At 35.4% G+C, this 23,994-nt stretch overlaps 1 protein-coding gene across 2 annotated transcripts in view; it reads right to left on the reverse strand.

The window, feature by feature from the left end:
- Fgf14 (fibroblast growth factor 14) overlaps positions 1-23,994 on the reverse strand; it is a 475,374-nt gene that overhangs the window by 274,719 nt on the left and 176,661 nt on the right. The window contains exon 2 of one of the 2 annotated variants that reach the window (XM_041666533.1): positions 15,863-15,932. The exons of the other annotated variant lie outside the window; for it this stretch is intronic. Coding sequence (XP_041522467.1) covers positions 15,863-15,878 — 16 coding nt within the window. The 5' untranslated portion in view covers positions 15,879-15,932. The remainder of the gene's footprint in view (positions 1-15,862; positions 15,933-23,994) is intronic. 2 annotated transcript variants of the gene reach the window in all.

A 23,994-nucleotide genomic window follows, 5' to 3' on the forward strand; every position in this document is an offset into this window, starting at 1 on the left:
TTAAAATGTGTTCTGGTTAATTGCAAAAAGCACTATAGCAACCAGAATGGTCGTCGTAGAAAATTAGTTTTCCTAGGATCAACATAGGCAGCATGCTTGGCCATAAAACAACCCACAGATGAAATAAATAAATTATAATTTAAAATCCTCAGAGACTGATAAAGGGATTCTGCAGGCTTGAATACATGATATAATCCAAAGCAAATATAACTCATGCTAGCATGAATTTTTACAGCTTCTAGACTATAAAATCTATAACCATCTAGCCTCTTATCTATGATCTCAACTAGTTCACACATGTAGTTTCTCTCTCTCTCTCTCTCTCTCTCTCTCTCTCTCTCTCTCTCTCTCTCTCTGTCTGTCTAAGCCCAGTCTTTCTCTTTCTGTCTGCCATATTTGCCTAGGGGACCTGAAATGCACTTTTAAACAAAGAAAGGAAGAAAGTTGGAATATTACATTAATGTAGTCAACACTTAAAAATGACAAGAATCTAAAACTAGGCCACCCTGCCCATTATATTTTAGAAACAGCAATGAGGTCACTTCTAAACTATGTCAACTTTGGGGTGCTAATGTGGCCTTGGTGCTCACAGTTCTACTGGATAACACATTCACATGATTCTTCAGCACCTGCTGTTTGCCAGACACTTTTTTAATAAAGTTTGTTTTCACTTTTCTTCATTGGTCACGGTGTATTTATACTGCAGTCACACCTCTTGAGCCATCTCCAGCAATTGCTTTGGGATAATTGATAAAGGTTAAATGTCAAAATCTATGACTAAACTCTGTTTACTGTTTCCACAAAATTAACTATCTGAACCTTACCCAGTAAGCCACAGCCTCATGGTGATACACAAATGAATAGAAATCGATTAATTTAAAATATAAAAGCTAACTAGAAATACACTTGAGCCATTGACATAACAGTGTTGTAATTAATATAGTTTCTGTGTGATTATTTGGGTCTGAGTAGCCAGGAAACTAATGAGCAGAGTCTGCCTACAACTATCCTCTGGAGACATATTCTGGACAAGTGAAGATTTTTGAACAAAAGGAGTACCTGGGGACAATCTGCCTAACTGCCTATACACACCAAAGCTAGATACTTTTTCGTGATACTCAATAAGATGCACCAAGGCATTTAATTACATCTTTCCTGTGTGTTCAAATAATGAGACACCAATATTTTAAACCTAGATGATGCATTAATGGAAAATAATGAAATTAAGCTTGTTGCGACCCAATCTATGTGTGCAATATTAACATCCCAGATGCATATGGTGAAACACATATCACAGTTTTTGTTTACTGTTTCAGAACAATTACTTTTAGCTCCTCAATTCATTCTCTGAACATTTTGGTTTAATAAATCAATGTACACTAATCATTCATCTCTGCTTTTCAGGAAGTATGAACCCACATACACAATCCTTCCTGAGAACCACTCATCCTTACTGCTGTGTCTCTTACAATGGGCTACAGATAACCAAGTCTGCATTGTGTTGTCCATGCAAGAATGGATTCAATGCAATTCCTATATCATAACTAACCATGAGAAATTATGGACCTGATTTTGGTCATGCCATTTGTGTATGATTACACAAACCTTATGGGATGCATATGAGGCACACGATTGTGTCATTGTCTTGTAAGGGTCATCAGACAAGTCACACCCTTCAAATGGAGAATGTTTTGATTGTCCCACTGCAAACAATGAAAAATATGACTCCTAAGATAGGAAATAGTGCCCTGGGGGAGTATCCTTAGTCTAAGATGACAAGAGAGAAAAAATTGTCCTAGCCTTGTAATTCTAGATCGAACTGAACTCTGATGAACTGAAATTTTCAGAGCAAAGTGGAGTGTCTCCTAACAGATAAAGTTAATGTGTAAAATGAGGGGAAACATCAAATAAAACTACATTTTATCTTCTGTAGTACTATACCCCACTATAGCCTGCGTAAATATTGAGTCCTCTGTAACTCCTCATTGGGTATTGTGATATGATGATAAGGATCTGACTTTATGCATACCATTTATGTATTATTACACAAACCTTTTTACCCAGAAAGCACAGTGTAGAGTTTGATGCCTTCTCTCAAAATCTAGAGTGACAACAGTGGTAGTGGTCCTTAGAAAGGGTCAGATTTGTGGGGAGAACTCTATCATGACTCAAATCTAAGGCAGGCCTTCAGAACACTGATCAAGACAAAGGAATGGGGTGTTGCTTTTTATAAAGAGAAGTAGCTAGTGATATGTAAAAGGGTGCTAAACTGGTCATGAATGTAAGAATTGATTATTACACTAGCTAAACCTTTGTACAGCATTGAAGTTATTCCTAAGTGGTTAGTAGCTTCACAAATGAGTAATTGTCTTCTACACAATAAAATAACTGTTCCCTTTATTCACTCTCATTATGTAGATGTTATGGAAACTATGACCAAATAGAGAACATACAATTTTCCTGAAAGCCATTTGTTTCTAAAATTTCTAAAAAGGAAAGCCATACTTCTTATTGGCCCAATATACAGAGTTCCTTTGACATTTAATCTGTGTGCTACACTTATGAAATATGGCTGGGTGTTCTTGTGGTATTTTTGAAAGCAAAATTTCAAGATAATACCAATGTTTAGTGGTCCTAATGCAAGTCTTAGTTCTTCCACACTGGAGTTTGGAGGAGTTTGAATAATTCTAATTCCTTTGAGTATCAGTTTCCATATCTGTGAAGTGGAAAACAGCACAAAACCACCAAGGTGGACTTTAAAAATAACAATAAAATATGCAAAATATTGAGTAAAATATCAATTAGTTGATAATATTATTAAAAATTAATAGAAATTAGCCATTTCATTGTCTTGTATGTCACCAAGGTGATACCCCATAGGTGAAATTTTTATTACTTCCAAAGAGAATAAAAGAGATAGTATAAGGAGAAGGGCCTAGAAAAAGTTCTTCAATGTAGAGTCAGAGGGAGTAGGGCAGAAGGTAGGACACCAGGCATAATGAGCTCTACCAGAAGACAGAAAAGACTGGAAGATTTTGTTCCAAAGTATTTTAAATATTTGGTGATCAGAATGGAAATATTATCTATGAAAACTCATTATTCATTTATTGATTCATTTATTAAATTTTGTCACTTCCATACTGACATAAATGAAAACATAAAAGCATTGCATGTCTCCCAACAATATTTAACAAACTACACATTTTTGTTCTGATTCATTTCAGTTTTACTGAATGTGGTGGAGGGAAAGTTTCACATCAAACTTCATTATGTACAAATCTTGAAACATCACATAGTTCATGGAGGCAAAGGACTTTTGGTCAAAGTTCTTGAGACCTCCCAAACTTATTACATATCCATGTTTGACACTTTGATAGAAAATGGAAAAACGGAAGTATTTAGAGACAGCACAACTTCTTAATAGGTTTGGGGTCCTTGGTAAGTGCTTAAACTTTGTTCATTTATATTAGAGACAATAATACATGTCTTTAAAAATTGTATATATGAAAATTTGATAGGAGTTAAATGACTACCCAATCTGGCATACGCTAGATGATAAATGATAACTTTTTATGTCTACAAGTGTTTTACTTGCATGCACATGTATGCACTGTATACATGCTTGGTGCTTGCAGAAGTCAAAAGAAGGCATTGGATCCCCTGGAACTTGAGTTACAAGACAGTTGCCGGCTACCACATAAATGCTGGGAGCCTAACTCAGGTGTCCTGAAAGACCAGAAAGTGTTCTTAACTTTTAAGTCGTTGCTTCATCCCTGTGCACTGTTACATTTCATCAACACTAAGTGACTTCTGTGCCTAATTTCCAATGTTGTATCATCTCAGAGAAAGAAAATATATGCCACTCTTGCCATAGTTCCTTATCCATCTCTCCTACCTTCATTTCAAGTTCACTACAAATGAAGACATATTTTATCTTTTCACAATTTTCGTCATAAGGGGTTAAAATTTCTTGAAAAGTATAAACACATGCTTAGAGTGTGTTTTGGTTTCTTTACCTGGTTCCCATAAAAAAAAGAGTGAGGAAACAGAACAAAGCAAGGTATATAAGTAAAAGGATGAAATAGCAGAAACTAAACTTAAGAACCCTTCAGAAAGGAGATGAAAGAAGTCACAATTTTATGACATGAACCACCTACAATGTTATCAGGTATCCTACTGTTTTTCTGATAATGTTCCATCTATGAATTCAACTGTGAAAAAATTGACAATATTGGATAGTATAGCACAAAAATATTTTTGTGATAGTTTTGTTAAAAAACTGATTTTAAGAAAGTTCAAACTGAAATTAACCTAAATAATCTCAGAATGGATTGATTCTCCAAATCCATAGATGACTTAAGCAATGTCAGCATACAGGCAATGCAGATTGGCAAAGGTGACCAAAATTTTCTTCTATTATTTGATTTCACAAATGTTACTCAATGCTGCTGGCAGTAAGCATGGTCACCAATAGCTGGATTCATGGGTAGAAAAAGAAAGAAAAGGATATAGAGCTAAGGGGAACAGAGGTTAAACACAGCTATTAAAGATTGCTATATAAACAAAAGATTATTTTCTTCTCAGTTTCAGTTTCAAAAGTCCCAAAAGAACATAATAGTTGGCTTTGTTTTAGTTAGATAAGTAGTCTTGGGATAGTTAACTTTGGTTATAAAAGAAAATACATGTGCCCAGTGTATACAGTAGTTTCTTTAGGAGTGAGAAAAAACGGGGGTGAAGGGGATATCAAGCTAGGAGCTATCTAGTGTGTCCACTAATCCTGGGACATTTTTGATCAGAGCTAATTCTTGGTGCATTGAGGAAGATAGTCTCTATCTCAGTTCCTTGCAGCTTTGTAATGAGACTCCTTAAATCAAAATGAAAGATTTGTTTATGGCAGCAATTTATGTTGCCATAATATTGATTTCAGGTAGAAAAAACACACTTGTAGAAAATAGGAATATTTTTCCAAAGACTATTAGAAAGTTTCTAGAAAGGGGGACTATTAAAATCATAAAATAAAAAAAAAATAACTCTGCTATCTAAGAACTTCAACTGTGCAGAAGTTAAACTTAATTTTTCAAAAGAAATTCCAATGTTATTTTGAAAACATCCTGAGAAAAACTATATATGCTTTTTGCCTATGTATATGTATGGTTGACATTATTATTTATATAAATGGATACTGAACCTTTATGTACCAAAGTGGGGGGGGGGGTAGTTTTTTTCTGTCTTACTGCATATATTCATGCTTCTGCCACTAGAGGGCACAAATAAGGCTGGTTTGGGGAAAAACAGGCTTTGAAAATGGCAAATTTAGGAGACTGAGTTTGGATACTTAGACATGTGTGTTTTCTTTAAGTCAGAAAGGAAAACCAAATATTCATAGTTAAGTATGTATCATTGATTCTTTTCTCTGTTTCACTCTCACAAAAAGTATGCAAGTTCAAAAGGAACAAGAAACATTAATTACTCATAAGAATGTAGAATATATAATTATTTAAATTTAATGACTTACTTAAATTTATTAGAGACAAGAAAACATATAAGATACTGACCCAACTACAGTTCCCTGGCAAAAGTATTGTTATTTTTATGATCCTCAATGAAATCATATCCTAAAAACCATGAAACATTTTTGTTTTCATTTCATAAAACTGATTATCTTGTAGATAGCACACATATATATCTTGTCTATTCCTTTTCAGATGAAGCACAGTGGATTGAAACAAGATATGATTGCGTTACTATCTTCACAGAGTGATGCTCCAGAGTTACACTTAGAGAGTATCTTCATCTTCAACAACTCTTATAGCTTTTAAAAGGGAAAGGACAGAGGGGTGTGTGCAGTGCCTAGCTTCTTCCTAATAAGCAAATGGTTCTCAGTCTTGTCAGTCTCGGTATCTGGCAAGTTCTCATAATTGCAATCAAATTTGATAACTGCCTTGATTTGTTTATAACTATTTTATAAAGCCCTATGTGGAGACAATAATTGTACCAAAAATAAAACCAAAACAAAATACACAGATTACTGAGATGCCCTTAACGAGATAGAAAGGATATCTAGCCATATATCTAGTCATATGTAATTTGTCTTGGGTGTCTATAAAAATGAAAACAAACAAACAAACAAACAACAACAACAAAATGCTACTGGCAAGTGAATGGTATTGTCAGGAATGTAACAAAATATTAATTGCCTCCTGTTTTTTGAGACTTCTCTAAAATTCAGACCTTGAAGATTATAAACTAGAAACTAGAAACTAAAGGGTTTTTTTTTTGTCAGTAAATGTAGTCCACTTCAATATCGTCTTTAAAGCACCTTTAAAATTGTTAGAACTTTATTTTTATTATTTTAAATGATGTGTGCTTGTGTTCACTAGTGTGGTAGTATGCATACATGAGTGGGGGGCCTATGGAGCCCAGAGCTACTGAATTTCCTGGGGCTAGAGTTACTAACCCTTGTGAGCCATGCAAACTGAGTGCTGGAAACTAAATCAGGTCTTACACAAAAACAGTATGTGCATTTAAACACTGGGCCATTTCTCCATCCCCTAAAATATGTTTTGTAATTTCTTTACAGATGATTTATTAAAGTCGGGCTGTGGCGGCGCATGCCTTTAATCCCAGTACTGGAGAGGCAGAGGCCAGAGGATCTCTGTGAGTTCAAGGCCAGCCTGGTCTACAAGAGCTAGTTCAAAGACAGGCACCAAAGCTCCAGGGAAACCTTGTCTCAAAAAAAAAAAAAAAGCAAACTGATGATTTATTAAAGTCTGTATGGCTTCCATGGCAACAAATCTTATCCTGCAAAAGTCTTTTTACTTAGAATGTATTTCTTTCCTGATGCATTTTTTAATCTCTTGAAATGCCACCAGAGTTCACTGACATCTATAAATTACACAGGGCATGGCAGTTAGGACACTGATAGCCATTTATCCTTTAATGGGCATTCACATATAGTAGGCATTGTTTTAAAGAAATACATAGTTCCAGAGACCTGAGCTGAAGTTTATCTCTTTTTTCCATTCAGATGTTGTCAAGCACCATATCCTATAGAACATTATATTTATGGCTTTCACGGGGGCGAAGGGAACTGTTTTCATGTACAGCAGCAATCTTATCCATTCTCCACTTTTGACTTACATATGTATGTCATATGATATATGTATTTTAAGATCTATATCAGTTTTAGTCCCAGTAAATTATTTTATCAAAAAGCTTCACAAGTGAAACTGTGATAGGTATGATAAAAATTCTGAATATAATCACAGATATCAACTATAAAGTACTACTAATTTACTCTCTTTCAAGAAAAAGGAAACACCTGCTTTTCATCTTACATATTAATATTATAAAAAAATCAATGCATTGATTGGAAATAAAAGGGCATTTATATCTGCCCAGAAGTTCCTAGATTTGAGACTCAGTTTTAAATGTTCAAACTTCAATCCATGATTCCACAGACTTAATATAGTTGAATTGATTTTAAATTTATATTTTAGCACCAAAGACACATGTTTTAGAATTAAAACAAAAAAAATCAAAGGCAAAAATAAAATGGTCTTAGGGCAGTGTGGCTCTCATATGCGGGTAGATACTTTAGAGAAAAATAGGAATGAAAGGGATTAGTGCCCAATTTTCCTGTCAAATCACAGGGAAGGAGAAGAAAGGGCCAGGGGGTTGGTAAATGGCAAGGATGTCCCTGTAGTGTGACTTGTAAGAGAGCGACATTGTTCGTCCCAGATCATTACTATCTGGCCTGACAGATACTTGCAGCCCCTCCTGATATTTCAGCTGTCACACATGGAGAATATGAGTTAACAGATTCCAAAAGGTTTATCTGTTGCCATGGTAATTCTTGTTATACAATATCCTAAAACTCAATGTAAATAATGTCTTCATGAGAAATGCTCCCAGTCTTAAAAACTAAAATATCCCACAACAAAAATATGCTTAAGGAACGAAATAATACAAGCCAGTTGCACACTATCATCTGTTCCGTTAATTGTTCTATTATAGATGTCTTTTTCCATATTTGAACTCCTAAAACATTTAATGAGATCCATAATTTCACACGGAACCATTTATTGAAAAGTTAACAAATTAAGAGTATATGAATTATTAAAGTCATGTTTTATTAACATAAATCTATTATATATGAAAATTACAGAGTAAGTCAATGAGGAGTGAAAGTAATGAATCATTCCCCAGTACTCCAGTTAATTTTCATATTATACCTCATCTATATAGAATGTGAGAAATTAAAAATTATTTAAGTAAGAAGTTGTTCTCTTTTAAAACTGCTTTTTAATAGTTTTCCACACAAGCATGAAAGTCTTCAATTGCCCTGACTCAGGAGTGTTAAAGAAAACTGATACTGGTTTGTTTTTTTTGGATAAAAATTCAATCATAATAGCATCTGTTTTCTAATCAAACCTTTTACTATCTACTACAGGCTGTAGGTTTGCATTCCCACTAAACATATGTTGAAGCCCTAACTGGGAAACATAGAGGCTGTATTTTGAGGCAAGCCATTGTGAGGCAATTAGGGCTATACAGAACCACCAGGATAGTATCTGGAAATGGATTCACCTGTATGAAATGATTGAGAATTTATCTCCCTCTCACCATGTAAGAACATGAAAAAAAAAACAGTCCTTTACAAAGTGGTCACCTTGACCTTGGATTACAGAATTGTTTAGAGTGACTTTCTATTGCTTAATCCACCTAGATAGTATAATTAATATTTTTGTTAATTTTTTGCATATTTCATACAATGTATTTTGATCATGTTTATTCTCAACTCCTCCCTCTAACTTCTTTCAGACCCATTTCTACTTTCCCACCCTACAGTTCATGTCTTCTTTCTTTAAATTGACTACAATTTGTGTTGTTCTTATGCCTTTGGGTATAGGGCAACCACTGGAGTATGGTTGACCTCACAGGATTCACACCTTCAACGAAAACTGAATTCTTTCCCTGAGAATCTATCCACTATTAATAGTTCCTCAGTTAGTGGTGGAGGCTTTGAGCCCCTCTCCCTCAGTGCTACAATCTTGACCAGTTTTATCTTGTGCAGGTCTTGCATAGACAGTCATATCTGTTATGCGTTTGTAAGTGTAGTGATCCTATATTGTCCAGAAAACACTGTTTCATTCTAGTCCTCCCTGACCTCTGGCTCATACAATATTCTGGTCCCCTCTTTGGCAATATTCCCTTTGTATAGGGAATGTGATATACATAGCCCACTTGTTGTTAACCACTCCACAGACATGTATTCACTATTCTCTGAACAGTTACTACCTAAACTCTTAAATAAATCCATACTCATTTAAATTGCAGCATTGTCATGATGTGTGCATAGTCTATGCTATACTGCAAAGTTCCTCACCTTTGTCTGGAATTAAGCATAGAGAGGAGGCATCTGCATATTACAAAATCATTTGAACAGTTTTGCAGTCATGAACATGTGTAAACCTAAAGTAAAAAGAGTGTACCCAGCATAGAATCACAACTTCTGCAATTCATCAGAGTTTACAAATTAAGCTTGTAAAGCTCTGTATGGAAAAGTTTCTCAAGATGTTTTCCTCTGAATAATAATTGGCAGCACAAGTTTATGATCTACAATCTGTTAAAGCTATGTTTATTACTACATGGTATTCATGATAGTCAACAATAGATATTAAGACACACATTAAAATAACCATGTCTTCTTTTTTTTCACTGACCTAATACATTTATTTTATTTTATTTTTTTAATTTTTTAATTTATTTATTTATTAAAGCTTTCTGTCTCTTCCCCGCCACCGCCTCCCATTTCCCTCCCCCTCCCCCAATGAAGCCCCCCCCCAGCCCGAAAAGCAATCAGGTTTCCCTGTCCTGTGGGAAGTCCAAGGAACCCCCACCTCCATCCAGGTCTAGTAAGTTGAGCATCCAAACTGCCTAGGCTCCCACAAAGCCAGTGCGTGCAGTAGGATCAGAAACCCATTGCCATTGTTCTTGAGTTCTCAGTAGTCCTCATTGTCTGCTATGTTCAGAGAGTCCGGTTTTATCCCAGACTTTTCCAGACCCAGGCCAGCTGGTCTTGGTGAGTTCCCAGGAGAACATCCCCATTCTATCACCATGCACAAAACTCAAGTCCAAATGGATTAAAGACCTCAATATCAGTCCGAACACACTGAACCTGATAGAAGAGAAAGTGGGAAGTACTCTACAACACATGGGCACAGGAGACCACTTCTTACGTATAACCCCAGCAGCACAGACATTAAGGACCTCATTGAATAAATGGGACCTCCTGAGACTGAGAAGCTTCTGTAAAGCAAAGGACACTGTCGCTAAGACACAAAGGCAACCCACTAACTGGGAGAAGATCTTCACTAACCATGTCTTCTATACATGCCACGAGTGTTGCACATATGAGCTCACAGCAACAGTGGTAATCTGTACATCTCTTCAATGTCAGGCCAGTATGAATGGGAGAGGAATCACCAGTGCCCCACCCCTAGTGATGTAACTATTGGCAGTTGGTGGCTACTGATGGAGAGAAGGAAAATTGCCATTCTTTGGGAATGTGTACACTGATATAAGTTTCCCATAACACAGATGGATGACCCCAAACCCAACCTATATGGACAGCATCAATTAGACTCAATAATAATACTAACAAAATTAAAATGAAAACATGAAGTTAAGAGAGACAGACACACAGAGAGAGGTTGGGGCTGTCAAGAGCATTGGAATAGAATAGTGGAGTGAATAAAATAAAGATACATTCCGTTTATGTATTATGTAATTGTCAAAAAATACCATGAAATAATAATTCCTAATGATGTGTTTGCAGAATCCTTAAAGTATCCTTTCAAGTTTTTGTTACTTCTTGAGTCATAATTTGGACAATATGTGGGTTATATGATAAATTTTTCTTCTTATGATCATAGAGTAATCACTCAACAAGGAATGAGGCCAGTTTCTACTCCCCTATTTTTTGTCACATGTTTTCATGAATGAAGCATTTGTATCATCTTAGTTATTTCTGTTTTATAAAATGTTCTATGAAATAAGTGGCTATTCCTCTTGATAAGCTTATGCCATAAACATATTCTAATGTTCTTCCAGTAAGCTTCCTCTGAAAGAATAGCACACACAGAGAGAAAAGTAATAAGGCTTCTAAAAGTATCTAAACATTATGTCCAATTATTTCAAGAATGATTTTTATTGCCCCTCTCGCATCTGCTGATTTACAAATTTTAACCAAATTGAATGACGAAGTTCTACCAAGTAATTACCTGGTGATGATGGATACATACATTCCAAAACAAACATTCCTATTTGATTTTCATAATAGATAGCCCTGATTTTCTCACAGTTATTAGCTCCTTTCTTCAACTCTAACAGAACATAAATTTTGTTAGAAATACTGTCAGTGGCAGTATGAATTGTGCTACTTTGAGTAAGGTGAACTCTTTATCACTACTATGTGACTCCTAATTAAATCCTGAAAGTTATGGTTAATGTTTTTCCTTGTTAACGAATGATTTAGTAGTGCCTGTAACCCAGGCCAGGCAAGTAGAGTATCCAAAAGTGCTTGAACATTGGTAATTGACAAGCAAATCAGCTGCAGCTGTCCTATAACTGTGAGGTCAGAAGTAGAAAAGTAATATAGAGAAAGTATAAATAATTGAATGTTACTGAGTTTCTAGGTAAACCAACTCTAGAATTAGCCTACCTCCAGACTACTTACTTATATTTAAGAAAAATTTTGTTCAGTTTTGTGGAGTTTTTCATAATGAAATCATGGTAAATTATATAACCATTCTTTATGGTAAATATGTACTTTTATTCAATGGAACCAGTGAATAACAGTTTCTATATAATAAATAATCTCTGTAGAGTCTTAGCTGTATATGAATAACCCATGATGAAGATGAACAATACTTCCTTCAAAAAGCTACATTAGATTCAAATGCCATCTCAGGAAACTGATGAACATTAATATATTAACTAATGTATTTCATTATTCAAGACATACGCAGAATATGAAATTCTTCCAAAAGGGAGAAAGTGTGTGGGGATGACTATACATATTATTGTCTTTTAATATAAGATAAATTAAATGTCTTTACTATAAAAGAAACAAGTCAGGAACCAATATTATAAATGGTTTCTATTTATTTTTCAATACTGCATGGTTTACATTGTAAACAAAACTGTAAAAAAAAACTGTATGTTAAGAAAAGTTGGCCACAGGCCAATGAGATAGAAGTAATTCCTCAACTGTGGTTCCTTCCTCACAGACAAGATCTGCTGGCATACCTGTAGTTTGTATACAGGACATGTTGCCTTAGTTCCAATTGCTCTGAGTTCCAGTTGTTCTTAGTAACTGCTCTGTTCTAAGTAACTATATGATGAAGGCTAATGAGGAAAAACATTGTGTTATATTAAGCCCCAAACCACGTATTTCTAATACAGGTCTTCATACACCATGATCATCAAATCTACCCTTGTGATGACAGCAATAGCATGGGCCTTCTATGTTTCATCCATGGCACATTCAAAAGAGCATAAATGCTATAAAATAATTCCCTTGTTCATTCACCAAATGCTTTAGAGACTGCCCCTATGACTCATTATAGAATAATAAAGACCATGCTGAAAGATGTTATTCCCTGGTGAGTTCAAGCCATGGGTTGGAACGTTAGTAACAATATCAGAACTGTTTGGAATCCTTAAACTTCCAGGATTCTACACTTCAAACCACACCATAATGATGTACAAAAAAAAAGTCTCTAACTTTTTTTGTACTACTTATTTAGATTTTGGAAATTCAAATAATGTAGCACAGGATCCTGAGTCTCAGGCACAAACATAGCAGCTCTAGAGTAGCCCTGGAATGGGACACCCTACAAGTAATTATCCAGCTACAGACTAATATTGGTGCTGAGATTGCCAAAACTCTGACTTGGTCAGCAGGCATTTACAATTTGGCAAAGATATTCTGAGATATATAAAGAAAAGACATACTAGCAGTCAGGAATAAGATTCTGAGTGCTGGCCGGGTGGTGGTGGCGCACACCTTTAATCCCAGCACTCGGGAGGCAGAGACAGGCAGATCTCTGTGAGTTCGAGGCCAGCCTGGTCTACAAGAGCTAGTTCCAGGACAGGAACCAAAAAGCTACGGAGAAACCCTGTCTCAAAAAAAAAAAAAAAAAAAAAAAAGATTCTGAGTGCTATACTTCATAAAACAAACCAAAGCAAAGTAAATTTATTTAGGCTTTTCTGTACGTTAAAAGGATTTTCGATGAATTTACTTTACTTTAAAACTCTTTTTGAAATGGAGTGGCAGAGCTGGGCGGGAAAGAAAACTACAAAATCCAATGGCTTTGACATTTTATTAGGATGTAGCTCATTATAAGAAACAGCTCATTATAGTACAAGTCCCAAGCCCTTAGATTCCTTCTATGTTTTAATTAACTATTTCATGTGACAAAAAAAAAATTTAAACCAATACAAAAATAGCATTTATGGGATCATTTGATGGCATAATGCTGAGAGGTCCAGCACACCCAAACACAAATTTCACCCTTCTTTCTCATCTTTTCTCAGAAGCTTCTACTATCTTAAGACTTATTTTTAAAATCACTCTCTACCAAAGTTAAGGATAAGCCCTACTAATGCTCAGTTGTATGTAGAATGTGAGTTGGACTCCATATTCTACCATTTTACTCTCAAAAAAGGGAATAAGCCAAGTGAAATAGTGACCCATATCTGTATTACTTATAAAGAAAATATATGGCATTATTTTCATGGGTGTCATCTCACTATGTCACAATATGATCCCCTAATACATTATTAACTGTTATACTAATGAAACATTACACATGAAGTATAATTTTCTAGGATTCTCAGTATTCTAGTAATTTTGACTCCCCAGTGGCCATTTTCAAAACACTGCCCGACTGTAGCCCATACTTCTGCATACGCATAAATGGATATGCCAGTTCCCTGCTTCAGAAAATGAAAGTGGTGGTTTTATTTATCAAGTCTAGTTTCATGTTGCTAATGACAGGGTGTCAAGACTTCACTGGAATGTAAGATCCAACAAAAGTTCTTAACAACATAAAAGTTTTATAGTATAATTTTACAAAAACCCTCTCTTTTGGGACTTCAGGTTTTACTTGTGGATTCTAGATCTAAGATCTAGCAGTTAGAACTCTAGAATATGACTCCAATTGGGAATAGGATAATTACAGAGAGGAATAAATTCAAACGTCAACAAACTCATCAGGGCTTTAATGATTGCACTAGCCTGCCACAACCCAATGCTACGTAGTAATTAGCTCAAATGTTCACTTTCTCAGAGTTGAAAGGTTAGAGCCCAAGATCAATACTGGATTCTTCTGAGTGAGCATCCTCTCCTGCTTTGAGTTAATCATCTTGTCTCTGTATCTCCCCACTACTATCCCTCTTCCTGAATTGGTCATGTTCTTAGAAGACCAGTAGTTACACTGAGGAAAAGCCCATTCTACGAACTTACTTAATTCAATTTCAGCTCTCAGCTATAAATATAATTACAGTTTAGAATTCTAAAGTTTACAAGTTCAATTATGAATTTGAGGGGGGTCCACTCTGATATGTAATACTGACGTCAAGGAATTTGCTAGAGCTGAGAAATGGAGTCTGTGAGTATCTAAACCCCAGCTCCAAAATAGCTCATTTTAGAGTTATGACATCTCTGCTTTTACCTATAATTTTATATCTCTTTTAAAAATGCTAAAACAGTACATTTTATTCTTGGAGCTTACCTTTGTGCAGTGATGTGGAAAATGTATTGACATGTTAATCTACTAATGTTTCAAGTTCTGCTGAACATTTAATTTTAAAAATGTGAGGGGGCTGAGCCAGAGGTCTGTTTTTGGCTCCTTGGGAAGCTACTTTTTGACTTTCTATGTGACTTCATTCTCCTCCCACATGGTGGCAGGCCCAGGTCTCTGCTCACATCAGGCAATGTGCGGTTTTAGTGCAACCGAAAGGTCCCAGTTCTTTCTTATTAACTAGTATATTAGCTTGAGATTTTCTTATAAAATGAAATAATTAATGATTTAGAGTCATCTAAAACAAGACAAAGCTTTTCTAGATGTGCCTAACACTTTCTGAAGTTGGAAATAGCCTATAAGAGAGATAAATAACATCACAGAGAAGAGACCTAATCTACAAGGTTAGCTGCTGTATTACTGATGGAGAACAAGAAGGGACCAGAATTTTACATGCATATATCCCCAAAAGTCATGTTTATTTTTCTCTGAAAAGATAATGATGGTACTGATCTATTACAAATTGTTATAAATAGAAAACTTGGGGCTTAGGATATGGCTTAGTGATTAAAAGCAATTTCCATGTAAGCATAAGGGCTAGATTTGGGATCTTGATAACTCACATGGATTTTAAGCAGTAATGAAACCCTAACTGTAACATAACATGTGGGTAGATGGAGATAAGGGATCCCTGGAGCAAGCTGGCTGTTAAAACAACCAAATCAGCAAGTTCTGTGTGCAGTGAGACATACTGACACAATATATTTAAGGAAGAGAGTTAAAGAGGAAAGCATCTGATTTCTACTTCTGTCTTCTACATGCATGCACACATACACATGTACCAGCAAATGCATACAAAAGAAAGAAAGAAAAGAAGGAAGAAAAAGAAAGAAAGAAAGGAAGGAAGGAAGGAAGGAAGGAAGGAAGGAAAAGAAAGAAAGAAGGGAGAGAGGGAGGAAGGAAGGAAGGAAGGAAGGAAGGAAGGAAGGAAGGAAGAAAGAAAGGCCCTGAGTCTTAACTCACAAAGTCTGGATTATATCTTCAAATCTTACCATGTGTTTCTTGCATGGCCTTGAGCAAATTTCTCACCTTCTTTGAGATTCTCTTCCATGTTCATTCAGTCTAAAACAATGAACAAATAGGCCAGGATTTTAACAATCAGCCCAACCCCAAAGTTAGGCTAACTTTGAACTTTTGAATCACCAGTTTGGTGATTCTAAATTTTTGATTTGGAGGCTTTCAAATCAATATATAACTTTTTATTTGTGGAAGTGTATTGGGAAACTACTATAAATAGTTCATTAACAATCAAAACTGTGTAATTTACCCTTGCTAACATACTTCAAGGAGTCTACCTATATCTTTTCAATGAAAAATATTCACAATAAATTGTGGAAAGTGAAGTAATTAGTGAGATGAGCAAAATGGTATAATAACCAAAAATGCATTAATTCTACCTAACAGTTCAGAGAGATTTTTATGGGTGGGTCTTCAAGGATGATTACATTTTCTCAAAATAAGCAGAAAAGAGAACAGTACTGGGCTCAGTAGATAGGATAGATCTTATTTCTAATTTAAATGGTATTGTGAGTGAGTATGCTTACCACAGAAGTTTAGACTTTCAGAAGACTTGTCACAACAAGCTTAGAACACATCCCATCATTCTCTTCTCTGATATCACTTACCAGAACAGACTTATGTAGTGCTGTGTGCTCTATACTTTAAGAAAACTGTGTGACTCATTTTTACACAAGAAACGCTGTATGATAGCTTTATTAAAATACTGTATACATTTGATTAAGTTACAAATTACAGCATATAGTAACTGGTAGCTAGATTTCTATTAAGGCTTTATTTCTTTTTTCAAACTTTTTCTGGAAGAAATCTTATAATTAAAAGTTATACCTGAAATATATCAAGAAAAATAGTATTTGTTACCATTTATTAATATTATCTTAATGTAATGTACCACAGACAAAGTTTTCATTTCAACAGTCCTAAATTAATTATGCTACATGATCATCTTAAGCTGTGCTGACTGTTTGGCCACTGCAATCAAATAAAGGAGTCAAGCTACAATAATAAAAAATAAATAGAAATAAAATACATTAAGGAAGAGGAAGAAACAGAAAGGGAAAATGACTTCAGAACTCTGTATTTATGTTTCATGAAAATTTTCCTCACCATAAGCAAGAATTTTCAAGATTATTAAAAGAAAATTGATCCTCTTTTTTCCATCACCCCTGATTTGGTTGTGACTGTGTTGCCACCCTCTGTCCACCATTTCTGAAGGATATAGGAAAGATCAGACACACCAAAATAGCAAATGACAGGCAATAGTTATGATCAAGATAAGGTTATTCATATTACTAAAGGGAAACAATCATAAAGAACACTTTCTCAAACCCTTTATAAAATAATATTTTCAGGGCCGGGCGGTGGTGGCGCACGCCTTTAATCCCAGCACTCGGGAGGCAGAGGCAGGCGGATCTCTGTGAGTTCGAGACCAGCCTGGTCTACAAGAGCTAGTTCCAGATAGGCTCCAAAACCACAGAGAAACCCTGTCTCGAAAAACAAAAACAAAAAAAATAATAATAATAATATTTTCATTATATGTATAAATTTTTCTTTGTGCAGCCAATTTCACACTAGTCTTGCTATCCAAAGAGGAAAAAAGCAGATAATAGAAATGTGTGGTTTTATCACTGCATTTTCACCACGTTGTACCCAAAAGACATTACATAAAAGCACAGAGAATAAGTCAATGAATGAATGATAGTGCTTCCTATGGATGCTTTCAATAGTCATAAAAATGTATACCATTTATTGCCTTCTATCATGCATCCTCGGGTCACGGTCTGTGGTTTAGGAATGTCTGAATGAGCATTCATGATACTCTTATATTAACCTGTAAAGGGCACTAAACAGAGAACAGCCCAAGTGGAAGGCTGGGAGACATTTGATCACTTTAAAAGCTCATGGAGGTATGCTCACTTGGGTTTTTAAGAAACACCCGGGATATGGTAACGGATTCCATTACAGATTTCATTGCAGAAGCCAGGAGTGAAGCTTCTAACTAACAAAGCAAAAAAATGAAGTTTCAGCAAGCCTAGGTTCTCTGTCAAAGCTGAACAAAGGAAGGCTGCTGTTTCCAGCATTCTGTAATAAATTATAAGAATGGATTATGGGAGTACATTTACTGGAAAGCATTTTGAAGAGAAAACTCTTCAAAACCCATTATTTTTGGCAAAAATTACCAAAAGCTATTCTTGTCTTTGCTATTTTGAAGCTGTGTCACAGAGAAAATTTCTAAAACAATTAATATAAGTGAACACTGCTTTTTCAAAAAAAAAATGTTTGATGAGATATAAAGTAATGGAAACCTGTTTCCAGGAATAAAAATGAGTATTTTGCAGCTTTAAAATCATCACAAAGCATGAATCAAGGAACCACAAATACCAAGTTGATATTAATATTACGTTACATTTTTCTGGGCAGATGCTCCAGTCTTCTGACCAAGGAGTCCATTGTGTGCTAACTGAGAGTGAGCTGCAGGCCTCAGGTTGGAGTTCACTGGTAGAACACTTGTTTTGCATTCATGAGGCCTTAAGTCAAAAGAAAGGGGACTGTAAACTGTGACTTAAGGTTGAAATAATTGAGATAGGAGACTAATCCAAGAAGTCGAAAGAACAGTTCACTGGGTAGAAGTCACTGGAATTGTCTTTCTGTATAAAAAGTTTCAAAATTTTCCCATTGTATGCTTAGTAGCTACTTAAGGGGGTGAGTGGATTGTAAACCTTGGTAATCTTCCCCTAGTCAGTAACAGTAGTTTGTACTACCCAAGGACTAATTTAAAAGACAATTAAAAAGAAGAATAGCATTTCCAGTATTCCTCTAAAGTTTATATTTGTGGTCTAGTGATTAAGGCAATGACTCTAAATTTAAAAATAAAAAAGGTACAAAATTACACCCTTAGATTTTATGCAGAATAAGTTTTAAAAATTTCTCTAATATCTGAATTTTTTGGTTTTTCAAGACAGAGTTTCTCTATAGCTTTGGAGCCTTCCCTGGAACTAGCTCCTGTAGTCCAGGCTGGCCTCGAACTCACAAAGGTCTGCCTGCCTCTGCCTCCTGAGTGCTGGGATTTTTTAAAGTACAGTGCAAAACTCAAGTCAAACACTCTGTAAATTTAAATACTTCTAAACACTTTCTGCTTAACTAAATAATGCTACATGAGATAATCTTTTTTGTGGTAATAAGAGATTTCTAGAAAGCTTATGGGTATTATAGTCTCATCTCTACTTTTATTATATAAGCTGTTTTGGGGCAAAGAGGTATTTCACACCAAATGTGAAATTTTCATTTTTTGGTGAATCTTGGTCTTTATCCAGAATAGAGGAAAGATCCAGAAAACACCAATATTATAGGTATGATGCATGTTTCAAGATTGTCAATATGGGCATAAAGGTATTAAGGTTCTATAATTCACAAGTTTCTAGCAAGCAGAACAGCTGTAGAACCATGCAAATATGTTGTGATCAAAAATCCATGTCATTCCCACAACATAGGGGTTATTAAATGAAAATCTTTGCTAGGTGTGGAACATCTCTCTATAAACTAAGGTCAAATAAACCCAGAGGTCTCCCAAACAACACAGACCATTGTCATTGACCCACCCCTCTATACTATTGGTCAGGTAATCCCAGAGGTCTCCCAAACAACACAGACCATTGTCATTGACCTTGTTGGCTGATGACAACTGTAAAAGGAAATAGCTGACAAGACCTGAATAATCACACAAAACTATATTAATTACAACACTGTTTGGCCAATGGCTCAGGCATATTTCTAGCTAGCTCCTACATCTTAAATTAACTCATTTCTATTAACCTATGCATTGCCACGAGGCTGTGGGCTACTGGTAAGGTTCTGGCACCTTTCTCTTTTGGCAACTATATGACATCTCTCTGCCTCTGCCTTCTTTCTCCTTGCATTAAGTTATTTTGCCCACCTAACACTTTTCTTCTCTGCCATATGCCAAGGCAGCTTCTTTATTAACCAATGGTAATAAAACATATTCACAGCATACAGAAGGCAATCCTACATGATATAATTTTCTTATAAGATTCTGCTGCAGCAGAAGACAGAACACACTTTGGTTTCATTACACAGAGAATTTTACACTACTCAGGAATCTTTCTTCCTGCTGGCTAGTTTTCATAGTGTTGAAAGGTACTATACAGGCTGCTAGAAAACACATCAATGGTCTTATCCAATGCTATACTCTGCATGCTACATCTCAATCTGCCAGGCAAAATGTGCCTGATAGTGCTATTGAGGCAAGACCATTATGAGTAACTAACAATTTTTTTTTATTTAATTTGAGTATTACTCAACAGGATGAAATTCATGACTGGTGCTTAGTCAAAATTCCATCACTGGAAACACTGTAATCCCAAAGGTGGAACCTGCCATTCGTTTTTCGCCAAATACCAATGTTGTCAAAGTACTTTTTAAATATTTATATTTAAAAACATAGACTTGGGATGTTATCAATCTTTGTTAGAACCAGTTCTTCCTGTATTTAACAATAGTCAGCAGACAGATATTTAACCAGTGAAATTACTGAGGATAAAAGACTGTATGCTCATTCCCAATTATGGCTCCACTGATACCAATGCTCAGGGAACATCACAGAAGAGGACGCAGAAAGAATGTAAAAGCCAGATGATAGACAGAAATTTAATAAAATGCTGTCTTTTAGACATAACATGGTCATCACATTCATGAACTCAACAATAGCTGTGATTACCTGTACAAGATCAAACCATCCCAAATTTCTAAACAGATGGGATTGATGAGATCTAGACCCCATCTCTTACTGAGTAGCGAGTTGCAGTTGATAGTTACTTGGGTAAATACAATCACTCACATTTTATGATGTAGCCACTGGAAGAATCACACATACAGACAATTACTATTATTATTATTATTATTATTATTATTACTATTATTATTTATCACTATCACCAAACATTAAGTTAATCAAGGAGAAAATTCTGTATATTTGGGGGGAACAGGATGAGTAGAGTAGTATTAGGTAAGTAGTATTTTATCAAAAGTCACAGAGCTGTAGCAGTTCCTCAGTCAAAAAATCCTGACCTAAGTACTCAGAAATCAATAAATCTAATAGGCAAACAGATAGCATTCCCAACATTGCAAGAAGCTACACTGGATAGTGTTAGTATGAGCACAATAGTGTTAAAGAGAAGGGACAATTAACACAACATGATGAGGATAAGGCTAGAAAAGAACCATCAGGAATGTTTGCATCCACACAGAAATGAATGGGGCCAATTCAAAATGGCCATAGCAAACATAGAAAAGGGGCTGAAGAGATGTTCTTAACAATAGTTAAGAACACTGGCTACTTTTCCAGGAGGTTGGTTCAGTTCCAGAACTAGGTAGTGGTTCAACAACCACCTATAACTTTGTTTCTAGGGGATCCAACACCCTCTTCTGTCTTCCATGACATCAGTCATGTGTGTGGTATACATACATCTACATGTAGACAAAATCGTCATACTCACAATAAAATGTTTTAAATTTAAATACTTAACATAGAAGTTCTGATTTCTCTGTATCTTATGAATATAGATTATTCTTTCTTCTCTCTCTCTCTTTATTTTTTTTATTTTTTATTTTTATTTTTTTTATTTATTTATTTATTTTATTTTTTTTTGGTTTTTCGAGACAGGGTTTCTTTATGTAGCTTTGGTGCTTGTCCTTGAATTCACTCTGCAGATCAGGCTGGCCTCAAACTCACAGAGATCCTTCTGCTTCTGCCTCCCAAGTGTTGCAATTAAAGGTATGCATCACTACCTCCAAGCAAATATAGATTATTCCTGTGTTTTGTAGATTTCATGTTTATAAATATTCCTGGTCATTAAAATTTATTTGCACCCTCAAATTAAGACTTGCATTTTCTCACTCAGTAATAGACATGCACACAGTTTAGAATGTCCACATCTGAGACTGAGAAACGTGCTCTTATACTTTTGTGTAGCTCTCACACTGCAGTCATGGGTCTTGGGGAATCTATATAATTTCACATATTTAGGAGGGCTTATTTGTTTCGCCTTGTTTCTTATTGGTAGCCTTGCTGTTGAAAATGGCCCAAACTCTTATCTGGTTTGCCTAAGTACAAGAAGTCTATGATACTCCTCATGCTGAAGACTGGTTTTATGAGGCATGAGTCACGGAGCTACTGACCACGATGTTAATATTAACAGATTCACATTTTGTATTAAGCAGAACCCAATTGTTTAAGGAAAATGTGACCAAGACTTTACAGGAACCCAACTCTGTATCTCCCCAAGCATTTGCTAACTCCTGTGGGTGACTTAAAAGGCTACAAACACCGTGAATATAAAGAGTGTACTGTGCTCTAGTGACACTGCAGAGAGCAATTAATGAAAGTGAGGCAAAAAGAGGTTGAAAAAGATGAAACAGATTAATGTTTGCTACCATTTGCATCTGTCAAAACAACATGATCAAAGTCCAAACTAGAGCCCCTCTTTGATTATCACATAAGATTTTCTCAGAGTCACAGAAAATATAATATGTATGACTATACTTCAAGTCACACATCCTTGAGCTACTTTCTATGCATCATCTATCTCAGAAAATTTAAGTAATATGTTTACAATGGATTAAATAAATATCTATGTGACTGGAGAGATGGCACAACAATTAAGTACACTGGCTACTCTTCCAGAGGAGTTGGGTTCAGTTCCCAATACCATGTGGTGGTTCACAACACCCATAACTCCAATTCTCCGGTACCCAATGCATTATTCTGTTCTCTGTGGGCACCATGTGCATATATATAGTGCACAGATATATATACAGATAAAACACTCATATTCAAAAAAATAAAATAATTTTAATTTAAATACTTAACACTAAAGTTCTAATATCTGTGTCTCCACATGAATAATTCTATGTGAATTATTTTTTCACCTCCTTTCTCTAAATAGTAAATCTGGAGTCTGACAAGTAAGTTGCACTAAACCCATTAAGTCAGCAACTGTCTACACTTGGAATTTTAGGTCATTAAAGTCTTGAGCTTTTAAAACCTCATTAGAGGTCCTTATTAAGGTAGTAGTAATGGAAATATTAGACATTTAAAAACATGGTTTGAAAGATCCCCAATATACTTAAGAAAGCAACTTACAAGGTTTTTTTTTTAATTTTTTATTCATTTTACGCATCAACCACAATTTCCCCTCCCTCCCCTCCACTACCTTCAACCCCTATTCACTTCTCAGAAAGAATAAGGCTTCCCATGGGAAATCACCAAAACCTGGCATATCAAGTTGAGGCAGGACCAAGCCTGTAAGCAGAGACTGCTCTTTCACTCCCAACTGCCCAGACCCAAATAATCACACAGAAACTATATTAATTACAACATTGCTTGACCAATAGCTTAGGTGTATTCCTAGTTAGTTCTTATATCTTAAATTAAAGCATGTCTATTTATCTATGTATCTCCATGAGACTGTGGTCTACCCTTAAATTTCTGGCATCTGTCTCCTTCAGCAGCTGTATAGCATCTCTTTGACTCTCCCTACTCTTTCTACTATATCTCTGTTTGGATTTCTCGCCTGACTTTATTCTGCCCTGCCATAGGCTAAAGCAGCTTCTTTATTAACCAATGGTAATAAAACATATTCACAGCATGCAGAAACTCCCACATCACAAGCCCAAAGTCATTTAAAATCACCATCGAGGGAATGGATTGAAACAATAAAGAAAAAGAACCAGACATTTACACATACACATAATTTTGAATTTCCTTTTCTTTCCTTTTGCCATGGCTTTTAGAAGATAAAGTCATTGAACCACATTCAATAACATCACAGATTCAAAAATTTGAACCATACATTTCTGAATTTTTTTACATAGACTGGAAGAAACATATGAAACAAACAGAGGACAACAAATCATAACCCTCTCCACTATTGTCCATTAAGAATGAAGATTTATGTAGCTTGATTCCAGGATAACAGACAGTGCTGTCCTGTGACAATTCCTGAAGAGTAAAGGGATATGCACATCAGTGCCAGTCAAAGATACCAACTCCTTACTATCTCTACACATTTCACCCACACTTTAAGATCTG

The sequence above is a fragment of the Microtus oregoni genome, unplaced genomic scaffold (genome assembly GCF_018167655.1).
Source record: "Microtus oregoni isolate MIOR12 unplaced genomic scaffold, Mior012 000001F_ref0000356, whole genome shotgun sequence".
Lineage (NCBI taxonomy): Eukaryota > Metazoa > Chordata > Mammalia > Rodentia > Cricetidae > Microtus > Microtus oregoni.